At 46.6% G+C, this 19067-nt stretch overlaps 2 protein-coding genes across 6 annotated transcripts in view; both read left to right on the forward strand.

Annotated features, from left to right (window-relative positions):
- The window catches only part of LOC144772901 (uncharacterized), a 273873-nt gene extending 264445 nt beyond the window's left edge, over window positions 1-9428 (forward strand). For all 5 annotated transcript variants that reach the window (XR_013599865.1, XR_013599866.1, XR_013599872.1 and 2 more), the window contains one exon: window positions 9305-9428. Coding sequence is in view for 1 of the 5 variants with exons in the window: in XM_078657590.1 (XP_078513716.1) it covers window positions 9305-9388 (84 nt within the window). In the remaining 4 variants the exon portion in view is untranslated. The remainder of the gene's footprint in view (window positions 1-9304) is intronic.
- Window positions 9429-9479: 51 nt separating this feature from the next.
- Window positions 9480-19067, forward strand: part of LOC144772924 (uncharacterized) — a 180047-nt gene continuing 170459 nt past the window's right edge. The window contains exons 1-2 of the mRNA XM_078657624.1: window positions 9480-9560; window positions 10140-10238. Coding sequence (XP_078513750.1) covers window positions 9482-9560; window positions 10140-10238 — 178 coding nt within the window. The 5' untranslated portion in view covers window positions 9480-9481. The remainder of the gene's footprint in view (window positions 9561-10139; window positions 10239-19067) is intronic.

Below are 19067 nucleotides of genomic sequence, written 5' to 3' on the forward strand. Positions count from 1 at the left end.
CCTTATGGTGATGGTTGTAAAGTCAACCTTATAGACCAGCTATCCTAGTGGTAGCATGGACAAAGCAGTCTTAGGCTAAACTCAAGAGGGCATGTGAAGCCAGCTGTTTTACCATATGCAATCCCTCCAATACCAAGTGAAAGGACACCACACAAGTTGTATATCAAAATATATATGTATTTATTTCTAACACAATCCTCTGAACTCTTTATGAGATCAGAGGCACCAGCACATGACAAGATACTTAATCAAAATAAAATAAGTTGCACAAAATACAGTAATGCCCTAGGGGCACTTCGAACCATATACTAAAATAGTGGTATAAGAACCAAGTCACGGACAAAGGAAAGGCCTAGGGCCTGGAGAATCGCTGGGTCTACCCTGTACTACCAAAGGATAGGGATTAGGAGGCCCACGGGATGCACGTGCAGTGGCATTACACGCACGCGAGTTACCATAGAGTTAGAATGGGAACGAAAGGAATGGAAACTAGTTCTTTTAGGACACTTCCGGATGGACTAGGAAAAAGCTACTTAAAACTAGGACACTAGGATAGTCAATACCCACAGGAGTACCGAAATACTCGTGTTACCTCACCCACAGGAAGCGGGTGCATAGGTGTCAAAGTGTGTCGGGTTTCGTCGCTGATTCCTATGGAGCCTTGGAGAAAGATGCTGCAGGCGACCAGGAAAGAAGTGTCCGGGTGGATCCAAGGGCAGATCGAGGGTGAAGAGTACCTGAAAGCAGAGGGGACACAGTCTGGATCACTAGCCAGTGACCAGGATGGAACCAGGAAGGAAACAGGCGATGTCGCGAAGCAATCAGGTGATGTCGTGAAGCTTGTCTCTGCAGTCACGTGGACCAGGAGGTGTCGACGATGACCAGGAGCTGGATACAGACTGTCCCACAAAGGCTCTCGCTGTCGGCGGTGTCGGCTTACGGATTGGAGTCATCAAGCCTTGGCAAAGGCACCCCACGCAGGAATCGAAGATGGCTTCTTAATCAGGCCATCAAGGCCTGATGGACTTCTCCTTTTCAGGGAAGCAAGGGCCAGTCTGGAGCAACCAGACCAGTGGTGTAGATTCAAGGTTTCGTCGTCACAGAGGCCACTAACCAACGGGCAAGTGACAAGACAGACGCGTCGAGCAGGAAAATGCAGAAGTGCCCCACGCAGAACTCGTGGAGTGTGGAGGGTTGATCTTCGGTGCAGTTGGTGCTCGGGGCTGGGGCTTCTCAATCCCCAATGCACAACTTCGAGGGGGCCTTAGAAGTTGCATGGAAAGCAATTCGCTGGCTTTCCAAGATGCCCGGTCCCACGTCTCTCGTCGCCTCTACGGGTCTCAGCTCTGCTGTGACTGTGGATCGGGCTGTTGGATGTCTGGAAGTCCGGGTCTTGTCAGGCTCTGTGCTCGGGCTCTGGCGGGAGCGTCGACAAAGCAAACCGTTGATCGCTTGATGGTGCCTGCTTGTGCAGGGTGGTCACTCCTTGACCACAAGGGAGATACTTCAGTCGTCTTCTTGCAAAGTAGATCGTCGAAGGTCCAGAGTTTCGTTTCAGAGTTTCAGTCAGGATAAATCCAAAGTCTTGGGACTCAGCTCCTACCTATATACCAAATGTACGGGCTGGATTACCTGCTAGGTCCCTCATATGGGTGGGACCCAGGAAGGGGGTGGTTACACCCCTTTCCCTTTGTCCAGTTTCGCGCCAGAGCTGGGGCTGGAGTCCCCCAGCACCGGTTTGAACTGGACTATGCATGGGACACCTTGTGTGCCCCAGGCAGTGTCTCATTTCATTCAGCCCTCCCTGCCCCAATACACTTTGGCCTGTCTGGGGTGGTGCTAGCACCTCCCAAGACAGAAAACCTATTGTCCAAACCTCCCTCGCTTGAAGGACTCCCAGCAGCAGGAGGTCAGACTTGTGTCTGTGGCAGCAGCATCCATTTTGTGATGCTGAGGCTCTGGGTAACTTTAACCGGGATTAGTAGGAACAACATGTCTTGTCCCTCTAGAAGGGTGGAATGCTACCCCCATCACCAGAACTGGCGAGGGGGTAGTATTCCAAAACGTATGACACCTTACACGACATGTTTTGATAAAGCCAAACCAAAGTTAGCATTTAAACGCGAGGTTCATAATGCACTTAAGAGTATATGGTATGGCTAGATCATAGAACAGCTATAAGGACATGGTTCCGAAAGCTGCAGCTCATGCTAGAGCACCATCTCACATAAAACCAAGCACTCTGCCTTCAGGATTGTTAAGGCCTGCCATAGGAGTGACTTATAGGTGCATATGTGTCTATATATAAGGGTAGGTATAGGAATACTATACCTAAGCAAGGGGTGCTTACAAGACCTTGCCCCAGCTGAGTGATCAGCCAGTTGTGTCAGTTTGGATGGCCAGCCAGGGGTGGCATAAGATATGCTGCAGCCCCTGGTAGGCCTTGGGTGCACCTATGCCCTGGGTACCTATGGTACACTGTACAGGGACTCACAAGAGTGACCCAATTCCCACTTGGTGATGTACATGGTGTGAATTTAGAGAGAGAACAGCAGGGCTGTGGGTCTGATTAGCAGGCCCACAGCCACATCTAAGTCGAAAACCAGTGAAGCAAAAAGCAAAAAGTGACGTGACCATAGGAAAGCAGACCCTACTCTCCTACACCCATGATGCCTGCGCTGGCAAACTGCGATAGGCAGCCCCATCACGATGGAGGTTTGGACGGCATGCTGTCAGCTCACGGGTCGTCTCACAGCCAATTGCAACCTTGGAATTATTCATTTTAAATACCTACATCAGGTATACTACTCTCCTCTGAAGTTATATAATTATGGCCTGAGAGAGACTGCGAACTGTGTGCGATGTGGCGCTGTGCATGGAGACTTTTATCACGTTGCGTGGCTGTGCGGTGGCGTGTTTGCCTTTTGGACTGAAGTGGCTCGCATTCTGACGGAAGTGGTGTTGGAACCTGTAGGTTGTACGTCTGAACTGTGCCTCCTTGGCTATATTAAATGCCTGAAACCAGCTAGCAGACGTATTGTTGCGATCTCCACCCTGTTTGCAAAGAGGGCGGTGGCGCAACAATGGGGATTGAGGTCCGCCCCTACTATAAAGCAGTGGCTTCGTGATTTGGTTTATATTAGAGATCAATTGCAGGTGTATGAGTAAGAGTTACCGGGGGGGGGGGGGGTGGAAGGGTTCATGGGTCGCATGTGCTCGATTCGTCATGTACAGTTTGGCATTCTTGACTGTATGCTTTGTCTTGAAAGTAATCAATAAACCTTTTATAAAAAAAAAGAAAAAGATCTCTGGAGACTTGGACTGGCCTGGGGCATAGGCTCTATCTCTAGCCCAGTGCCCTGCTTTCTGCTTAGCTAGTGGCTACGACCCCTAGACCAATCAGGGACCTTGACCTGCCTGCTGCTTCAGAGGTGTGTTGGGAGCGCTGCGCAGCTGCAGACCCCCTGGCCCTCCCGGCTGCGCTTGGGCCCTGTGTACTGCAGTCTGGAGATGAGAGCAGCAGCTACTGACCAATGATAGGCTGGGGTTTCCCCCCTGCTGGCCCCAGGTCCCCATTATTCACCCTGTACTAGCGTCTGCCCCACATCCACCTCAGTCAGACCGAGAACTAACTGGGCAGGTACAAGCCCCCCCCCAACTTGTGAGGCCTAAATAACCTAAAAGAAGCAGCACACTTAGCAGAGAGAAGGACCTTGCTTCCCAGGCTCCTCCTGGGGCTAGTGGTGACTGTGTATGGGACTGCACTCTGCTATAATCCCAGTGGTTATGCGATACTACTACCCACAGAACCACCTCTCTGAATCATCTCCCCCTCCATTTGGCTCAGGTGGAGTGGGCACCTAGCCCAGCAGTTTGAGTCCAGACTGGCCTTTTCCCCACCCTCCGCAATCCTCACAGGGAGACAACAAGTGAAGCTCTGCAATCACCCACCATGCCCCGTCTCAAACCCGTTAAAGAAAGCTCAGTAACCTCTCTTTGACACAAAGCCACAGCAGCTGAAATGGACTCTAAAGAAAGCACTATACCAGCAGACTCCATTGCCATTTCCCAAGATTACATGGAACAATTCCTTAAAGGCATTTATTCTGAAATAGGGTACCCCAAAAACGGTTTTAAGTCCTGCCTGTACAACCTGCTGAGGTCTCTGAAATCAGGCCACAAGTGGATGACTTGGAACAAACAACTGACTCCTGAGTGGAAGATCAAGAAATGCTATGCTGCAGTGTGGCAACACTCAAAGAACAGCAAGTAGAATTCTAAACAGGAAGACCTTGAAAATATAAACCGCCGCAACAACATCCACATTGAAGGGTCCCTCAAGGCGGCAACGTCATGGCCTTCACAGCTGAGTTTCGGATGATCTGAGGTGATGTGGAAGCCTCCCCTCCCCCCCCCCACCCTCCCCACGTTCCTTCCGGACACCATTTTCGACATCCTTATAAGGGTCTACTTCTTTATAAAAAAGGAAGCCATCCTTCGAGCATCCAGGGGGGAAGTAGGTTTGGTATATTGTGGTCATCCCATCCAGCTCTTCTTCCCAGTCACGCTGCTGCACAACCTGCAATTTTAAACCGGTCACTCACAAACTAAGGAGATTGGATATCCAGTACCAGTGCGGTCACCCCATTGTCCTCATCTTTCCTTGGAAGAGGAAACAGCAGTTCACATGCTAACTGGCTAAAGCAAAGAAAATATTGGATATCCCAGACCACCTAGCCAGCACAGACTCTTCCCCAGCCCGGACGGCATCCAGGGAGAAGTGTCACCCAACTTGGCAGACAATCAGCTCCCGATGGCAGGACAAGCTCAAAAAACAGTATGCTCTTCAGAAGGCAAAACAGGACATCATCACACACCTGCAAAGCTTGAAGAAAATAAAAACCTCAAGGACCACATCCTCACTTGGCGGAGATCTCCAATGGGCCAGCATCGCCTTCCCATACTAAGTGATCCTTTATCTACACACCTCATTGACAAGGCCTGGGCCTTGGATCATAGCAGAAGCAGGACACAGGGGGCTGGAAGACCACTCCTGATATTGGACCTTGCTTGCCTTTACCCCACCAAACCTGCCTTGTTTTGACAGAAACACTGCCCTTCCCCGAGACCCACTCGCCACGATTCATACCACAGGAGGGTGACACATCCAGTAGGATACGACTGTGTCAACACCTATCCCTGTTGGGCTCGGATCAAGTTGTTGGGCCCCGTTGGCCCAGTATTCTTTGTTTTATTTGTTCTTTTTCTGTTTTGTTACAGCCAGGCACCCCTCGGGGAGAGGTCCTCATTTGCCACACCATGTGAGCTCCGCACTAACATATGAGGGCCTATCCACAACTGTGCACATAGCTACCTTACCACCAGTTCCCCCCCCCCCCCAGGAGACTTCATCATGGCATCCACTGCCCTGTGTACATACATCTCTCGGACATCCAGAACTATTTTTCAGGTTACCTGCGTTTGTCCTGCTGCCCACTAGACTAGGTAGGCCCAACAGTGCTGCGAGTACACCCACTCGCATTGCCCGTGGGGGCTACCCATGACACTAAATTGCTTTCACTTAGTGTTCGAGGTCTGAACTCGCCTAACAAGCGTGAGCAAGTTTGGCGATCATGGACGTCAATTCACCAACTGTCAGGGATAGCGAAAGTGACATCACACAGTCTTTGACCTTTAGTTTCACTCACACACATGCTTACACATACACACACACACTCTCACATAAGTTCACCCTCATCCACAAGCATGCACACAACATACTTATAAAAGCATATTTTTTATACTTGAACCACCTGCAAGTAAGGTCATATTCCATTTAGTTGTACTCCATTTTTATTGCATGGATAGTGAATATTGAAACATTTGTAATTATTAGAGTAATAAAAACAATTGATAGAAAACAAAGTGGGTGGAACTTCAACAGCTGCCACTATGTTCCTGGCACTGATTTTGCTACTTCTGAGGCCAGAGGTCACAAAGGCAGTGCCAGGGGTCACGGCTGTGAGGTTCCCGGTATCCCCCTTTGTGCCTTTTTTTCTGTCAATCCTTTTCTCCGTCTTTCGGCTTTGTGTGTTGTTTTCCTCTCTTACTATCAGTAAATGTATGGTGGGAAGAATAAGTACTGGCCCCCAAAAATGAGTGCCAGTGGCTTCACATGCAACCATCGGCTCAAATTAAGCACTGATAAATGGTAATTCATTAGATGCAATTGTGTTCTAATTTAGCTAGCTTTTCTAATGTTTGTACCTCTTATCCAACCAACACTTTGTATTAACATACTATATATTCGAGGTTTCAAATAAGATTGTTTTAAACCTGGGGCATATCTATCTTTAGTGCAGCATATGCAATCTCAGTGACCCGCTGTATGTGGGGATGTGCGGGGTACCCCATCGTATGGCTCTCTTTTACTATCCAACTGATGGATGGGCAGAGACTTTTTAAGGCATGGGCAAAGTGGGCTCTGTTCCAGGGCCCCAGCCCTTCAAGGGGTCCCTTGATAGAGCCAGCTCTGTTGTGCAGAGTCTTGCCCTGATGAACTTGAATAATTCTTAACCAGATTGTTTTAAAAACCCTTTGCTTTGCCTTTAATATTTTTTTTAATGTGGGTGATGTGTGAGAGTCTAATACAGACCTTTTGCAGATAAATGTTGTGTTTATGTTTTCTGCAACAGCCATAAAAAAATATCAAAACAAAACCTCTCATATGAGTAATGGGAGGGTGTCACAGATTTATTTGCAGTAATATTACTGGACTGCTGCTGCTGTTACAATATTGAAAATACATCACTATCCCTGAATATTAAATGTAAACACATTTAGAATGTGGATGAGTGTGCCTGTGTAGTCAGTGGCCTAGCCAAAGAGGGCATATGAAAGAGCGGAAATTGGATCATAAATTCAAAGCTATTCCAAACAGGGGTGCCCCAAAATAATTATTTTGGCCAGGGCCCCCCAAATTCTTAAGATGTCCCTATGGATGGGGGCACTTTCTACTTGTTGGCATTAGGCCCCACGACGCCCTTGTTACACCACTCTTTAACCCCTCCCCTGCTGGTGACGGAACCACTCCGTCATCAGCTGCGGTCGCGCTGTGCTGGTGACGGAGCGGTTCCGTCACGGCCCGCTCGGCACGCCTGCGCGGCGCGGATTCCGCGCCTGCGCTGAGCGTTCCATTGAGCGGGCGGGGCCATGACGGAACCGCTCCATCATGAGCACAGCGCAACCGCGGCTGGTGACGGAGCGGTTCCGTCACCAGCATGCGCCCGCCGCGCGGCCGCCCCGCCCCCTTAGCACTGCGGCGGAATAGCCGCCGCAGTGAAGGGGTTAAAACACACTTCGAGGCTGCATTGAGATCAAACTTCCTGTGATGTTACCTCCTGCGATGTCATAAGCAGCGCGTGATGTCACGTAATGAACTCCTGGTCAGCAGAGGAGATGGACTTCCACTCAATATTTGTATAGAAAGCTGTCTGGATTTACTTATAGTTTATTTTTGAATGTCATTCTTCGGAATATCAGAAACAATTATGAATCCTCAATTTCCACACTTAGTTGGGTTTGTAGTGCAATGTCTTTGGCATATGACTGTCTGGTGTATTCCTACCTCCTTCAGCTCGAGAGGAATAGCTGCTTCTTGTGCTGTTGCTTGTGGGGTTTAAATTGCTGGTGACCACTAGACAGCCACTTGGGGTTCACTAAATACTTTCCTCAATCATTCTAGATTTCAGGTGGTGGAATCTGTAACTAATTTTGGATCTGCATTATTAGTAGCAATTGATCTGTAAAATGCATATATTTTTCTTTCATTAACTTCACTAGGTGCAGCATTAAGTTTGCTTGTGTTTTTTCAGCAATGCATTTTATTGCTTTGAAATTATGCATTTAAGGAATGTTGTGAGAAAGAGAAGTGAAATGGTAATGCTTGAATTACTTACCGGAAATCTTCATTACTCTGAATCTTTTCCTCTCCCCATTTCTGTTACCTTTTTGCAATGTAAAAATCTAAAGTTTTGAATTTGTCTTTTGCGACATTTCAAAAGAGCACATCTGTATAAAAAACACATTTGCTTTTTCCACATTTTATATTTTTGAAATATTTTTTGTGCGCCATACTATATATTGGCAACGTTTTAAAGACATGTTTAAAACCTTTAGCCATTTTATAGCTCTGAAAATAAAGTATACATTTGAGAACACTTTTTGCTTCATCCATCTCTGCAAATATTTGCTTTTACAACGTGTAGTGCTTTCAGCTTGGACTTCAGTCATACATTTGAACTGAATGTGTGAATTCTCTAACATCTCTGATCAGACCGGAAAGTAACAGTTACCTTACATTGTATATTTTCTGTACAGTTCCATTTTGAAGCACGTTGTGAGTCAGAAATTGCAGAAGTTATTTAAGAATTTGAAAAAAAGTTTACATTGTTCATAAACATTTTCGAAAACAAATTGTGTAAAACATTTACAACATCCCAAACTTTGTGAAATGTTTTTCTCAGCTTTGGGAAGTTGGCGATGGCAGAGTTTGATCATTGGGCACATTTAAATTATTAGATGTCTGAAATGGTAGGTGTGTAAAATTAAATTCGTACAGTCCTTTGGTTTCCACAGAGATAGAAAATGGGTCTTTCCTCATCACCCAAATTCTAGAAGAGTACGTCTCCGTGGAGACAGAAGATTGACAGTCACTATAGTGATGACACGCGTTTGTAGGAGAGGCTGGATTGGCCAATGAATGAAGCCTTGGTGGAAAGTAGTTGTGATGTCACAGTTGCTCCGTGTGGTCTGCCTCCTCCAGGCACGAGTCCTCACATTGCCTGAAGTCTCTGGATAGGTGGCAGTAGGCGGTCAATGTCGGCTGACACCAAGCCACAGCAGCTCCCCCGGAGGAGCCCACGCATAGCCAGCATGGCCCAAGGGCAGTGCAGCTATCGTGAGATGGGTGGTAGCAAAACTTTCAAGAGGTAGGGGTTCCTGCCTGTCCTGTATCACAACGATCTTCATAAATATGATCTTGATTGTGTCACAAGATGGCACTAGGGCATTTTGTTGGCCCGTGTAGGAATGTCTTGCTGCTAGTCTGGAAAAATGTCAAGATCCCAGCAGTGCTACCAAGTATTTCCTTGTTTTACCTTCCATGCTCCTACTGCAGAGATTTCTATGCACCCTAAAAATCTAAAGGGCCAGAGGGTTCTGGCAAGGAATGTGGTCAGCGTGGAAACCATAGCGCCTTGGGTCAATCTTTCGAGCTGTCTTTGTTTTCTTTTGTCTTTATTAGAGTTTTCAAGAGGAGGTCTTCCTCATCCCGGGGGTCCCCGGAGATGGCAGTGACAGCAGGAGAATCCAGTGCCCAGTCTCCTGATGTAAAGAGAGTGGAACAACACCACTATCACTACTGGGGTAAGTCACAAGTAGTACTCCGTTGCTTTCATCTGAAGACCCCGGAGCCCCGGAGATGGCAGTGACAGCAGGAGAATCCAGTGCCCAGTCTCCTGATGTAAAGAGAGTGGAACAACACCACTATCACTACTGGGGTAAGTCACAAGTAGTACTCCGTTGCTTTCATCTGAAGACCCCGGAGTTTGAAGAGTGCTGAAAATACCTGATGTATGTACAGGAGGGCTAAGAACCCCCATTTATGTACAGAAGAGTTGATGGTGCCTGACAAAGGCACAGGAACCAACGCAGTACAGGAGAGTTGGGGTACAGATATGATGGTCGAGAATCCCCTGTAAAGGAAGCCTAGATTGCTCAGGAGGGCTGCGGGTCTCCTGTACATGTACATATGAGAGATGAGGAACCTTGCAACCTGCCAAACATGGATGCAGGTCCTCTGCAAAGAACGGGAGGCCTGAGAAGTCTAGGAATGTCTAAGAATGATGAAAATCCTTGTTCTAGTTACAGGGGGGTCTGAGAGTTTCCAGAGCAGGTACATATACCCTGAGAGTATCCGGTACAAGTATCAGTGGGTTGTGATCTAAGCTACAGGTACAGGAGTACAGAGGGCCCCAAGAAATTCGAGGGACAGGGATCCCCAGAGGTACCAAACCTGATCTGGAAACCTAGGTTCTGTGGAAGGATATTTACTCACTGTATCTTCTTCTGCCATATAGGTGACTTGAACATCGGCACGAAGATCAGAAGCCGGGTCAGTGATCTCACTATACCGGCGCTAGACAGGCCCATCACATCCCAGATGCGCACAGCCGCAGGTAGGTACTCCGCGGATCTCTGCACCTTGGATGCTTGTGAGAGGGCGTCACTTTTGTTGCTGTGGCACAAGGCTGAAGCTTTTCCCTTGGCTCCTTCCATCCTTTCCAAGTTGAAGGAATCCTCCAGGGTATGGTGTGGAGATCTGTGAGACTGTGGGTCAGAGGTGCATCCTGGCTCCTTAAATGAGAGGGTGCCCCGCAGCTGTGGTTTGGATGTTTTTTGATGTGTGCCCTGTGGCCACCTGGAAGAGTAGCTGGCAGCCTAGATCTATACACTTAGTGCCCCACCAGAGGTGTTCCCAAGAACCACAGTCTCTGAGCAGCCTGACACTTATTTGGGGATCACATATTTATGGCTGCATGGCTGCTTCTAAGCAACGTCATAGGGCAGATGATAAAGGAGATGATGTTCTGGAGTTAATCACGCCCGCCTTGAACCTTCAAAATACCTCACACCTGCACTCTGAGACGTATATGGGGATCACTCACTCTTGGGTACCTGTAACTTCACCGGGTACTTGTTCAGCTAGTGGATATAACATCCCTGGCCCTGGTTTCAGCTTACCCTGAGTACCGTGGTCTCTTCCTTGCCCTAAAGGAGTTAGGAGCAGCCTTGGGTCTGCGCTGTGAAAGCTGGAGTGTCAAGCGCTACCCTTCCCTTGGTGGCACTCAAGGGATGGAACATCAGGATTCCTTAGCTTGGACTATCTGTTTCAGTTTGTTTGACAGTTTTATGGGTCAAATCCCATATAGAATGGGGTAGGTGGGCTACCTAGGTGCTCTACATTTAAACTTTCAGATGCTCGCCCTCTTACAGCCCCCTTGATTCCACTGCGCTTTATTACAACCCAAGCCCGAGCAACCATCAACCAGTCATAGCAGAGAGTGAACTACCCTCCCAGCGAGAAACCACTAGAACCTTAGGGTGGACCTGGGATTTAGCCGTCCACCTCTTGGGACTATCCCTGTATCCCGTTTTAGCCTTCGAGGGCACTCCAGAGAATGCCTCCCTGAGGCTCTCAAACACCTGTCTCCATAAGAACGAGGTACCTGGGATGAGGTGGGCGTGTCCAGTTATTACCCAGGGTTCTTTGGAAGGGCTGATGCATGCTGGAGGGGACTAGGTGGCAGCTTGGCCCGGAGGTTGTGAAAAGGTGAGGGCTGAGGGTTTTGGGGTAGGTGTGCAGAGCGAGGCTTCCTCATTCCTGCCTTGCCCTGCACAGCAGCGGGTCGTGCATCGTGCCCGCCAGCCTGTCCTTTAAGGAGTGGGTTTAAGGGCCTGTTTGTGTTTGGGGGCTTTCCATGGTTTGGGGGTTTTCCATGCAGTGGGGGCTGGCATTTGTTAGGATGGGGAAGGGAGGGGTCATGATTACCTCTGGTGAGGACCAGTCTAGCCCGTGGAATGGATAGGTTTGGAAGTGGCGAGTTTAGGGGCAAGTGAGTGGTTCATAGGAGGGGCAAGCCAGCCTTGCAGTGGAGTGTGGGTGGTGGTGGCGAACTGCAGGAGTGAAACAGTCGAGGATTGCTGAAAGGTGCTAGGAGGTAGAAGGTCTTGGGAAGGGTCCGAGAAACGAGAGAGCGAGATTTGCTCAGAGTTCGCGTGGGTGAAGCGTACGTGTGTGGGGATGTTTGTGAGGCGGGATTTTTGTTGTAGAATATGCCAGGCTAGTGTTTCAGGCGTGTAAACTGTCAAAGCGCCATTTTACACACTAATGCGTACGTCGTGCTTGCACCGTACTCTCTGAGGACTGACGGGCTCGCACGGTGGACTCCAGGCACAGCTCGTCACGCACCTGGCCCGTCACACGTGGCCTCGTTTCTTAGCCCACGCACAGGCGCGCTTCTGGAACCTTCCTTCATTCACACCGCCGTCCAAGGCGGAGTGCTGGTCAGAAAAAACACAGTTAGGGGTAGTTGCAAGTAAAGACATCTAACAAATTTTGTTTATATAAAATTATAACATTTTTAATAACTTTTCTTATTTAAAAAACAGATATTACTAAACATTCACATTATACAAAAATAAAAATACAATACAACACATAAACATATATCAACGTTATGTAAAAAAACCTTACATAAAAAGCACAATACATTAGACAGTCATGTAAAAAATGAATAAAGTGGCAATTAATGGTCTCGATGCGCGTTTCGGCGTTCTGAAAAAACGCCTTCTTCAGGAGCCACAATCTATGTCTGAAAAACATAATAAAGGAACTTAAGAATACAGTAATGAACATTTATTAAAACAAAAATATTGCATATATATCATACAATATAAAATCAGGCATCATTATGAAAAATTCTAAAAAGATTCTCCATGCAACAATTTCTCCCTACTTGTTATAGCCATACAACATTCGCTAAACAAGTTACAAAACTGATTACTTTATATTTGAGCAATTGTATTATCCCAAGATTCCACAGTGGAAAGCCTGGAAAAGAATGTACCATCTTATGATAATGATAGAAGGCACATCGTAGTCATTGAATAGTTATTTACCAGAGACTCTGAAAATGGTCAGGAATGAATAGAAACCATCACTTACTAAAAAACAGTTCAAGGTTTTAACAGCGTGTAGTCTTTTTATCCTTGGTGATTCCAGGACCAATGATATAATAAATCCGAAAATGTATAACTGTTGATAGAAAGGGGATGGGGTGTATATTAAACAGGCCGATTTTCTTCACTGAACCAATAACATTGACAAGCACAACATATATGTACTGGACCCAATAACTTAATTGAATTGGTCCACTCAGAACGAGATCTCTCAATGAAACTGTATTACTAATCGTGATACATCGTGATGGTATATATCTATATAATTGAGATCAAAAAATGAATTTCCTAGCCAGCTCATGTTAGAAACGTTCCATTTTACGCAATTAACAGCAAATGTAAATCAATCATTTAGCCATCTCGGATCGAAACATATAATTAATTAAACAGAGCCAGGCTAGACACATATGTAGTGTATCCGCGCTTACCTAAAATGTGAATACGGAATCCATTACGATGTAGGATTCAGATAAAATTCAAATTCTCTCTTCAAAAATTGCCTCACGTTTCTTGTGAATGTAACTACAAAATTAATCACAAAACAGCAGTAAAAGAAGTGATAGAGATTCCATACAGAATTGGTATAAAAGTTATTTATAACGTTGCCCTAAGTCTATTCACTAATTTTTCATATCGAAAAATATAGCACTTACATTTCAAAGTATTTTCCTTTAATGAAATACTACAAGCCGTTTGAAGTCTAAAATGTTCCGTTCCGCAATAATCGATTTCCTCGGAAAAACTGGAAAATATTTATCGAGGTGTGTTTCCTTCTAAAAGGACGATTCTAGAAAAACAAAGCCGGGCGTTACAAAGTAACAATAGCCTAATTTCTCAGTAATTTAAGTCTGGAAATAAATTACTTAACGTTAAATGCAATATTCCTTACCAGAAAGGAAAGCAAAACGTCAATAAGCGTTTTTTCAGAACGCCGAAAAGCGCGTCGAGACCATTAATTGCCACTTTATTCATTTTTTACATGACTGTCTAATGTATTGTGCTTTTTATGTAAGGTTTTTTTACATAACGTTGATATATGTTTGTGTTGAGTGTATTTTTATTTTTGTATAATGTGAATGTTTAGTAATATCTGTTTTTTAAATAAGAAAAGTTATTAAAAATGTTATACTTTTATATAAACAAAATTTGTTAGATTTCTTTACTTGCAACTACCCCTAACTGTGTTCTACGAATTTTTGTGTACACATTGGTTATTTCCCTGACAGATAAATTATCAATCTTATTCAGGGGGTCCTTGTTATTTACATTATATGGGGTGCTGGTCAGAACCACCCGCAAAAAACATTTAGGCCCGGAAGCGCGCCGGCCATATCTTCACACTGACCACACAATCCCACTTTTACTGGTCGACCACAGGCTACCCATACACCGGCTTAAATCCATGTTCACGAGGCACTGCAGGACAGGGAGAGAAATAGCCCCCGAACCCAACCTCAGAAACCCCCAAACACGAATAACAAAGAATACGTGTTAGAAGGTGCAGAGAGAGGTAGGTATTTGAAAATAGTGTCGTCAGAGCCAGCACTCAACCCCAAACCGAGAAGATGACAGAAAAGCTCTCACCCTGTGAGGCTGCTGTTTATACACTCTGGAGATGGGTATCCATGCTACATGAACTGGGGCTGCAGTTACTCACTTCCTGGGGGACAGACAACAGAGGGTCCCCAGGGCTCTGCCTGTCCTCTTCCACTGAAGGTAGGGTTTCCCTACCCAGTGACCCCCCCCCCCCCTTCTGCTGCATAAAGGGAGGCTCCAAACTTTGTCAGAACGGTCATATCCAGAAAATGGCACAGCCTGCGCCCCTCTTTCCGCAACCTCAACCATAATGTACACTCAGCACTGAGGCTGACAGCTACCTTCATTCCCCACAGAGGAGGAGGCAAGGATAACAGCTCAACAGAGCAAGGCTATCTAAACCATTGCCTTGCCTAGGTCAGCTAGTGCAATGGTTACATTTGTTTCTTTTTTTAATTTCAAGTATATACCATAAAAATAAGAATATGCCACTGCCTTAACGTGTAGAGCCCTGTGCATTGAATACAAAAATATAAAAATAAAACCATCACAGATCATTTTAATATAACAGTACAAGTGCTTGCTTGCAGGCAAGTGTTCTTAGACGAGGTATGGTAACGCTTTTTAGTTTTAATGCACATCAGAGGAAAAAAGGAGTCTTATTATCACAAAGAAACTGTACGATTGGCTTTGAATTACTGTAACCTGCTGACTTAGCTTAAACAGGCATACCCCCACTACTCTTGGTACAAGAGAGTCAATGACTGCAGTACCCTTGCTATATGCAGTGGTGGTTGAGGGAAAAGGTGAATGACATTTGAACAAACCGATTGATGAAGACGAGAGCTGACCCAAAGCTCCTCTGTGTATTCACACATGTATGTACTTTTATTTCTCATATTTTAACTGCACGAGGCTTTCGAAACACCTAATGCTGCTCCAAGGCCAGACCTGAAATATAAGACAGAAGGTGATAAAAGGCCTTGTCCAGATATTTGTGCCGTTTCAGACACCGCACCTGTGCCACATAATCCGATAGCAACAGGTCTTGGGCACGTGCGACAATTTAGTTTTATAATACGGCATGGCTGCGAGCTGCGCTCAAACCCTGGTTTCAAGTGTGGTTGGTCACGTTTGTCTATACCCGAAAAGACTCCTGTACCACTTGGGGATTTAGAGGTCAGTATACTTGGGACCCTGTGGGTATTTTAAGTTTCTATAGGTTGTAACCGTGCTATGAAATTTGTGAGTTGACCTTTATCCAGGGTTCTCCAGTCATTGCATCTAAAGAAATTGTTGTTCGAATCATACCTTACTTTCAACTCAGACTTTACCTGAAAGAGCCATTTTGTTAAGGAAATGGCCTTTACAACACAGCAGAGCCACACATGCCATTTCCCTACAACCACCAACACGCTTGCCTTAACCACACATATGCCTAATCACACATATGCTTTAATCAAGCATATGGGTGGTTAAGGGAGTGCGCGGTCTGTAGATGTCCAGGAACCAGAAGCGTTGGGACAGAAAGCACGTCGTAAACAGGTAAGAGGGGCTGGGGCCGGGTTTTGGAGTCGTTTTAGGGGTGGGGTAGTTTTTAGGGCTCGGGGTTGTTTATAGGGCAGGAGCCCAGGTTTTAGGGCTCCGGGCAGGGGGGGGTCAGGTACTTTTAGGTTTTAGGAATGGGGTCGTTTTTTGGGAAAGGTGGGGGGGGTCAGGTTGTTTATAGGGCAGAGGCCAGGGTTTTGGGCTCATGGCAGTGGGAGTCGGGTGGTTTAAGGTTTTAGGGATGGGTCGTTTTTAGGGCTCACGGTGTCAGGCTCTTTGTAGGGCAGGGTCCAGAGTATTAAAGGGCTCAGTGCAGGGTAGTTTTAGGGTTGGTGGTGGTATCATTGTAAGTTTTAGGACGGGTCATTTTTAGGGCTCGAAGAGGGAGTCGGGTTGTTTATAGGGCAGGGGCCAGGGTTTTAGGGCTCAGTGTGGAGGGCCTGTGGTGTGATCTTTATCACACATCCATTTACCAATCTTGCCTTTTCCACGAAATTGCTTGGTAAAGGCATGCGTGGTAAAGGCATGAGTGGTAAAGGCATGAGTGGTAAAGGAATGCGTTGTTCAGACACATTCGTTATTAGAGCTGTGTTGTAGAGGCATGTGTAGTTTAGCCATGTGTGCTTCTGTCATGCAACCATTTTCATATTTTTCTATAACACTTGGGTATCCCGTCATATTCAATGTTGCACAGAAGAGAGGGATCAAAACCTTCTCAAGATGGAGTCCAGTTCGCTAGTTCCTGCGCATTAGCTCGGCGTTAGAAAGTAGGTGTCTGTCTCTGGAAACAAAGGACACAGCGAGTGCATGGGTGACTTTTGTAAGCTCATCCTTGGGGTCAAGCTTAAAACCTCCTGCTCCAGAACATAGGGATTGGGCCCACCTTCTGGATAACTGAATTAAAGTGCCTGCAGATACTTGGCAACCTTTGGTGTCAACCTCTGAGAGGGGCCCAGCCTTTCTGTTGTTGGCAGTGGTGTTTGGGGGCCACATGGCAGTTGAAGGGGAGTTGTACCCCTGTTGGAAGCTCTATAAGGCTGAGCCCCCCTGCACCTGGATGGTCATTGATATGTAACCGACACCCCTACCAAATGTAACAGGCTTCGCCTTCGCGCATGGCAGAAGGGGAGTGTCTGCCTCCGTACCTCCCAGTGCAGAGAGAGACGCATAGGCGTCCACAGGGGAGGGCAAGGGGGTGCGCTTGCCCCCCCCTGGATCGCCGGTCCCATTCCTTTTGGTCCGTAATGTTCAAGATTACAGCAGGCTGTTTCCCTGCGAGAAGCCCCAGGAGTTTAAGGGCCATATGTATCAAGGTACCAATTTGCGATTCTGTAATAGCGATTTTAAAGAAATCGCTATTTCAGAATCGCAAATTGGTATGTATCAAGAAAATCGCAATTTTTTAGCGATTTCTTGATATTCCTTAATTGCGAATTCGCAAATTGCGAATTCGCAATTAAGGAATACTTTCCCATTCATTTCTACGGGCTAGGAGGCCCATAGGAAGGAATGGGAATTTTTTCTCAATTTGCGATTCGCAATTTGCAAATCGCAAATTGAGAATAATTTCAAGGGTGCAGGGGTGTCCAAAGGACACCCTCTTGCACCCCTGAAATATGCATGGGTGCACATGTGGCGCACATACATGCTCCAAGGGCATGTATGTGCGTCACATGGCACTTTGAAAAATGCAAAAATGTGCATTTTTCAAGGAATTCGCAACTTACCACCAACTAGAAGTTGGTGGTAATTTGCCATTCCTTAAGGGCATTTTTTTTTTTTTTTTAAATATTTTTATTGTTGCAGTGCAATAATCACGAAGGGATTCAGTGACCTTTAGCAACATGGCTTCAACATTCAGCCATACTTAATCTTGAATGCACTTTACATTTTCTGTTTTAATAACTAAGAACTAGGAAAAAAGGGTCACTGAATAGAGATCTGGCATTCATTCCGACATTCAATCTCACAATGTACAATAGCTGAGCAGTAGTGCAACCTATACGTCATATGATTATTACGAAAGGTATCTCCAACAGGCATGCACAAAACATCCCATTCCACCCGCTACCCGCGTCCAACACACCCTCTCAGCTCTAGCTGTCCTCATCATCATCCCCCGAGCTGTCCATGTCTTCTTCCTCTGGTAGAGGCTCGCAAATATCCCCTCTATATGCATTCCAGGGCAGCCATAGCTTATTCCACTTGCGTGGGTTAGATCTTTGCTTATACACCGCCCTTTCCGTTACCATGATCAAGTCCATGTTCTTACACCATTGGGCCAGGGTGGGTGTTTCTTCCGCCCCCCACTTTTGCGCTATATCGCGTTTTGCCAACATCATACCTATACCCACCCACTGCTTCCCATATGTAGATAAATCAGTAGGGCCCCACACATTAAGCAAGCAGAGCCTGGCCTCAGGCGCAACGGTCACTTGTAGAGTTTGAGCCATAGTGCGTGTGATTCTCCTCCAGTACGTCGTGACATGAGGGCATTCCCAAAGTGTGTGAAACAGTGTCCCCAGCGTTCCGCATTTGCGCAGGCAGTGCGGATCGTCGGCCCTGTGTATTTTATAGAGCAGAGTGCGTGTGTAGTAGACTCGATGTAGTATCTTAAATTGCACTAGTCTGAACCTTGCCGATATTCCGGCTTCCCTGGGGGAAGCTAGTGCGGCATTCCAGCTATTCTCATCTAAGTCTCCTACGTCCTCCTCCCACGCCCTTTTCAGTGTCTGCAACGGGTCCGGCAGGTTGTTCAGTAATTTACGATAGGTGAGTGAAGTAGCCTTGCTTTCCATGTAATCTGTCAACAGTCGGTCCTCTAAGGGAGCCGACTCTGGGACCGTGACCCCTGGTTCCAGCGCCGCCAACAATGCGTGCCGTATCTGTGTGTAACGGTAAGTCTCTGTTTCTCTCATGTCATACTGCTCCCTGAGCGCCGCAAATGGTACCACTTCCCCCCCCACCCATAGGTCTCCAACCGCTGAGATCCCGATGGTGTCCCATTGGTCAAATCCCTTACTGTGTCGTAGGCTACCCAGGGCTTTGGAGTCCCACAGCGGCGTCATGCGCGTGAGCACTCCATCCCACTTCAGTCGCGCTTGGGCTTTATGCCACAGCTGCACTGTGTGTCTAGTGGGACCTACCAGTTTCCTCAGCAGCCCTTTATCATAGAGAGGGGC

Source organism: Lissotriton helveticus, chromosome 1_1 (genome assembly GCF_964261635.1).
Source record: "Lissotriton helveticus chromosome 1_1, aLisHel1.1, whole genome shotgun sequence".
NCBI classification, from domain to species: domain Eukaryota; kingdom Metazoa; phylum Chordata; class Amphibia; order Caudata; family Salamandridae; genus Lissotriton; species Lissotriton helveticus.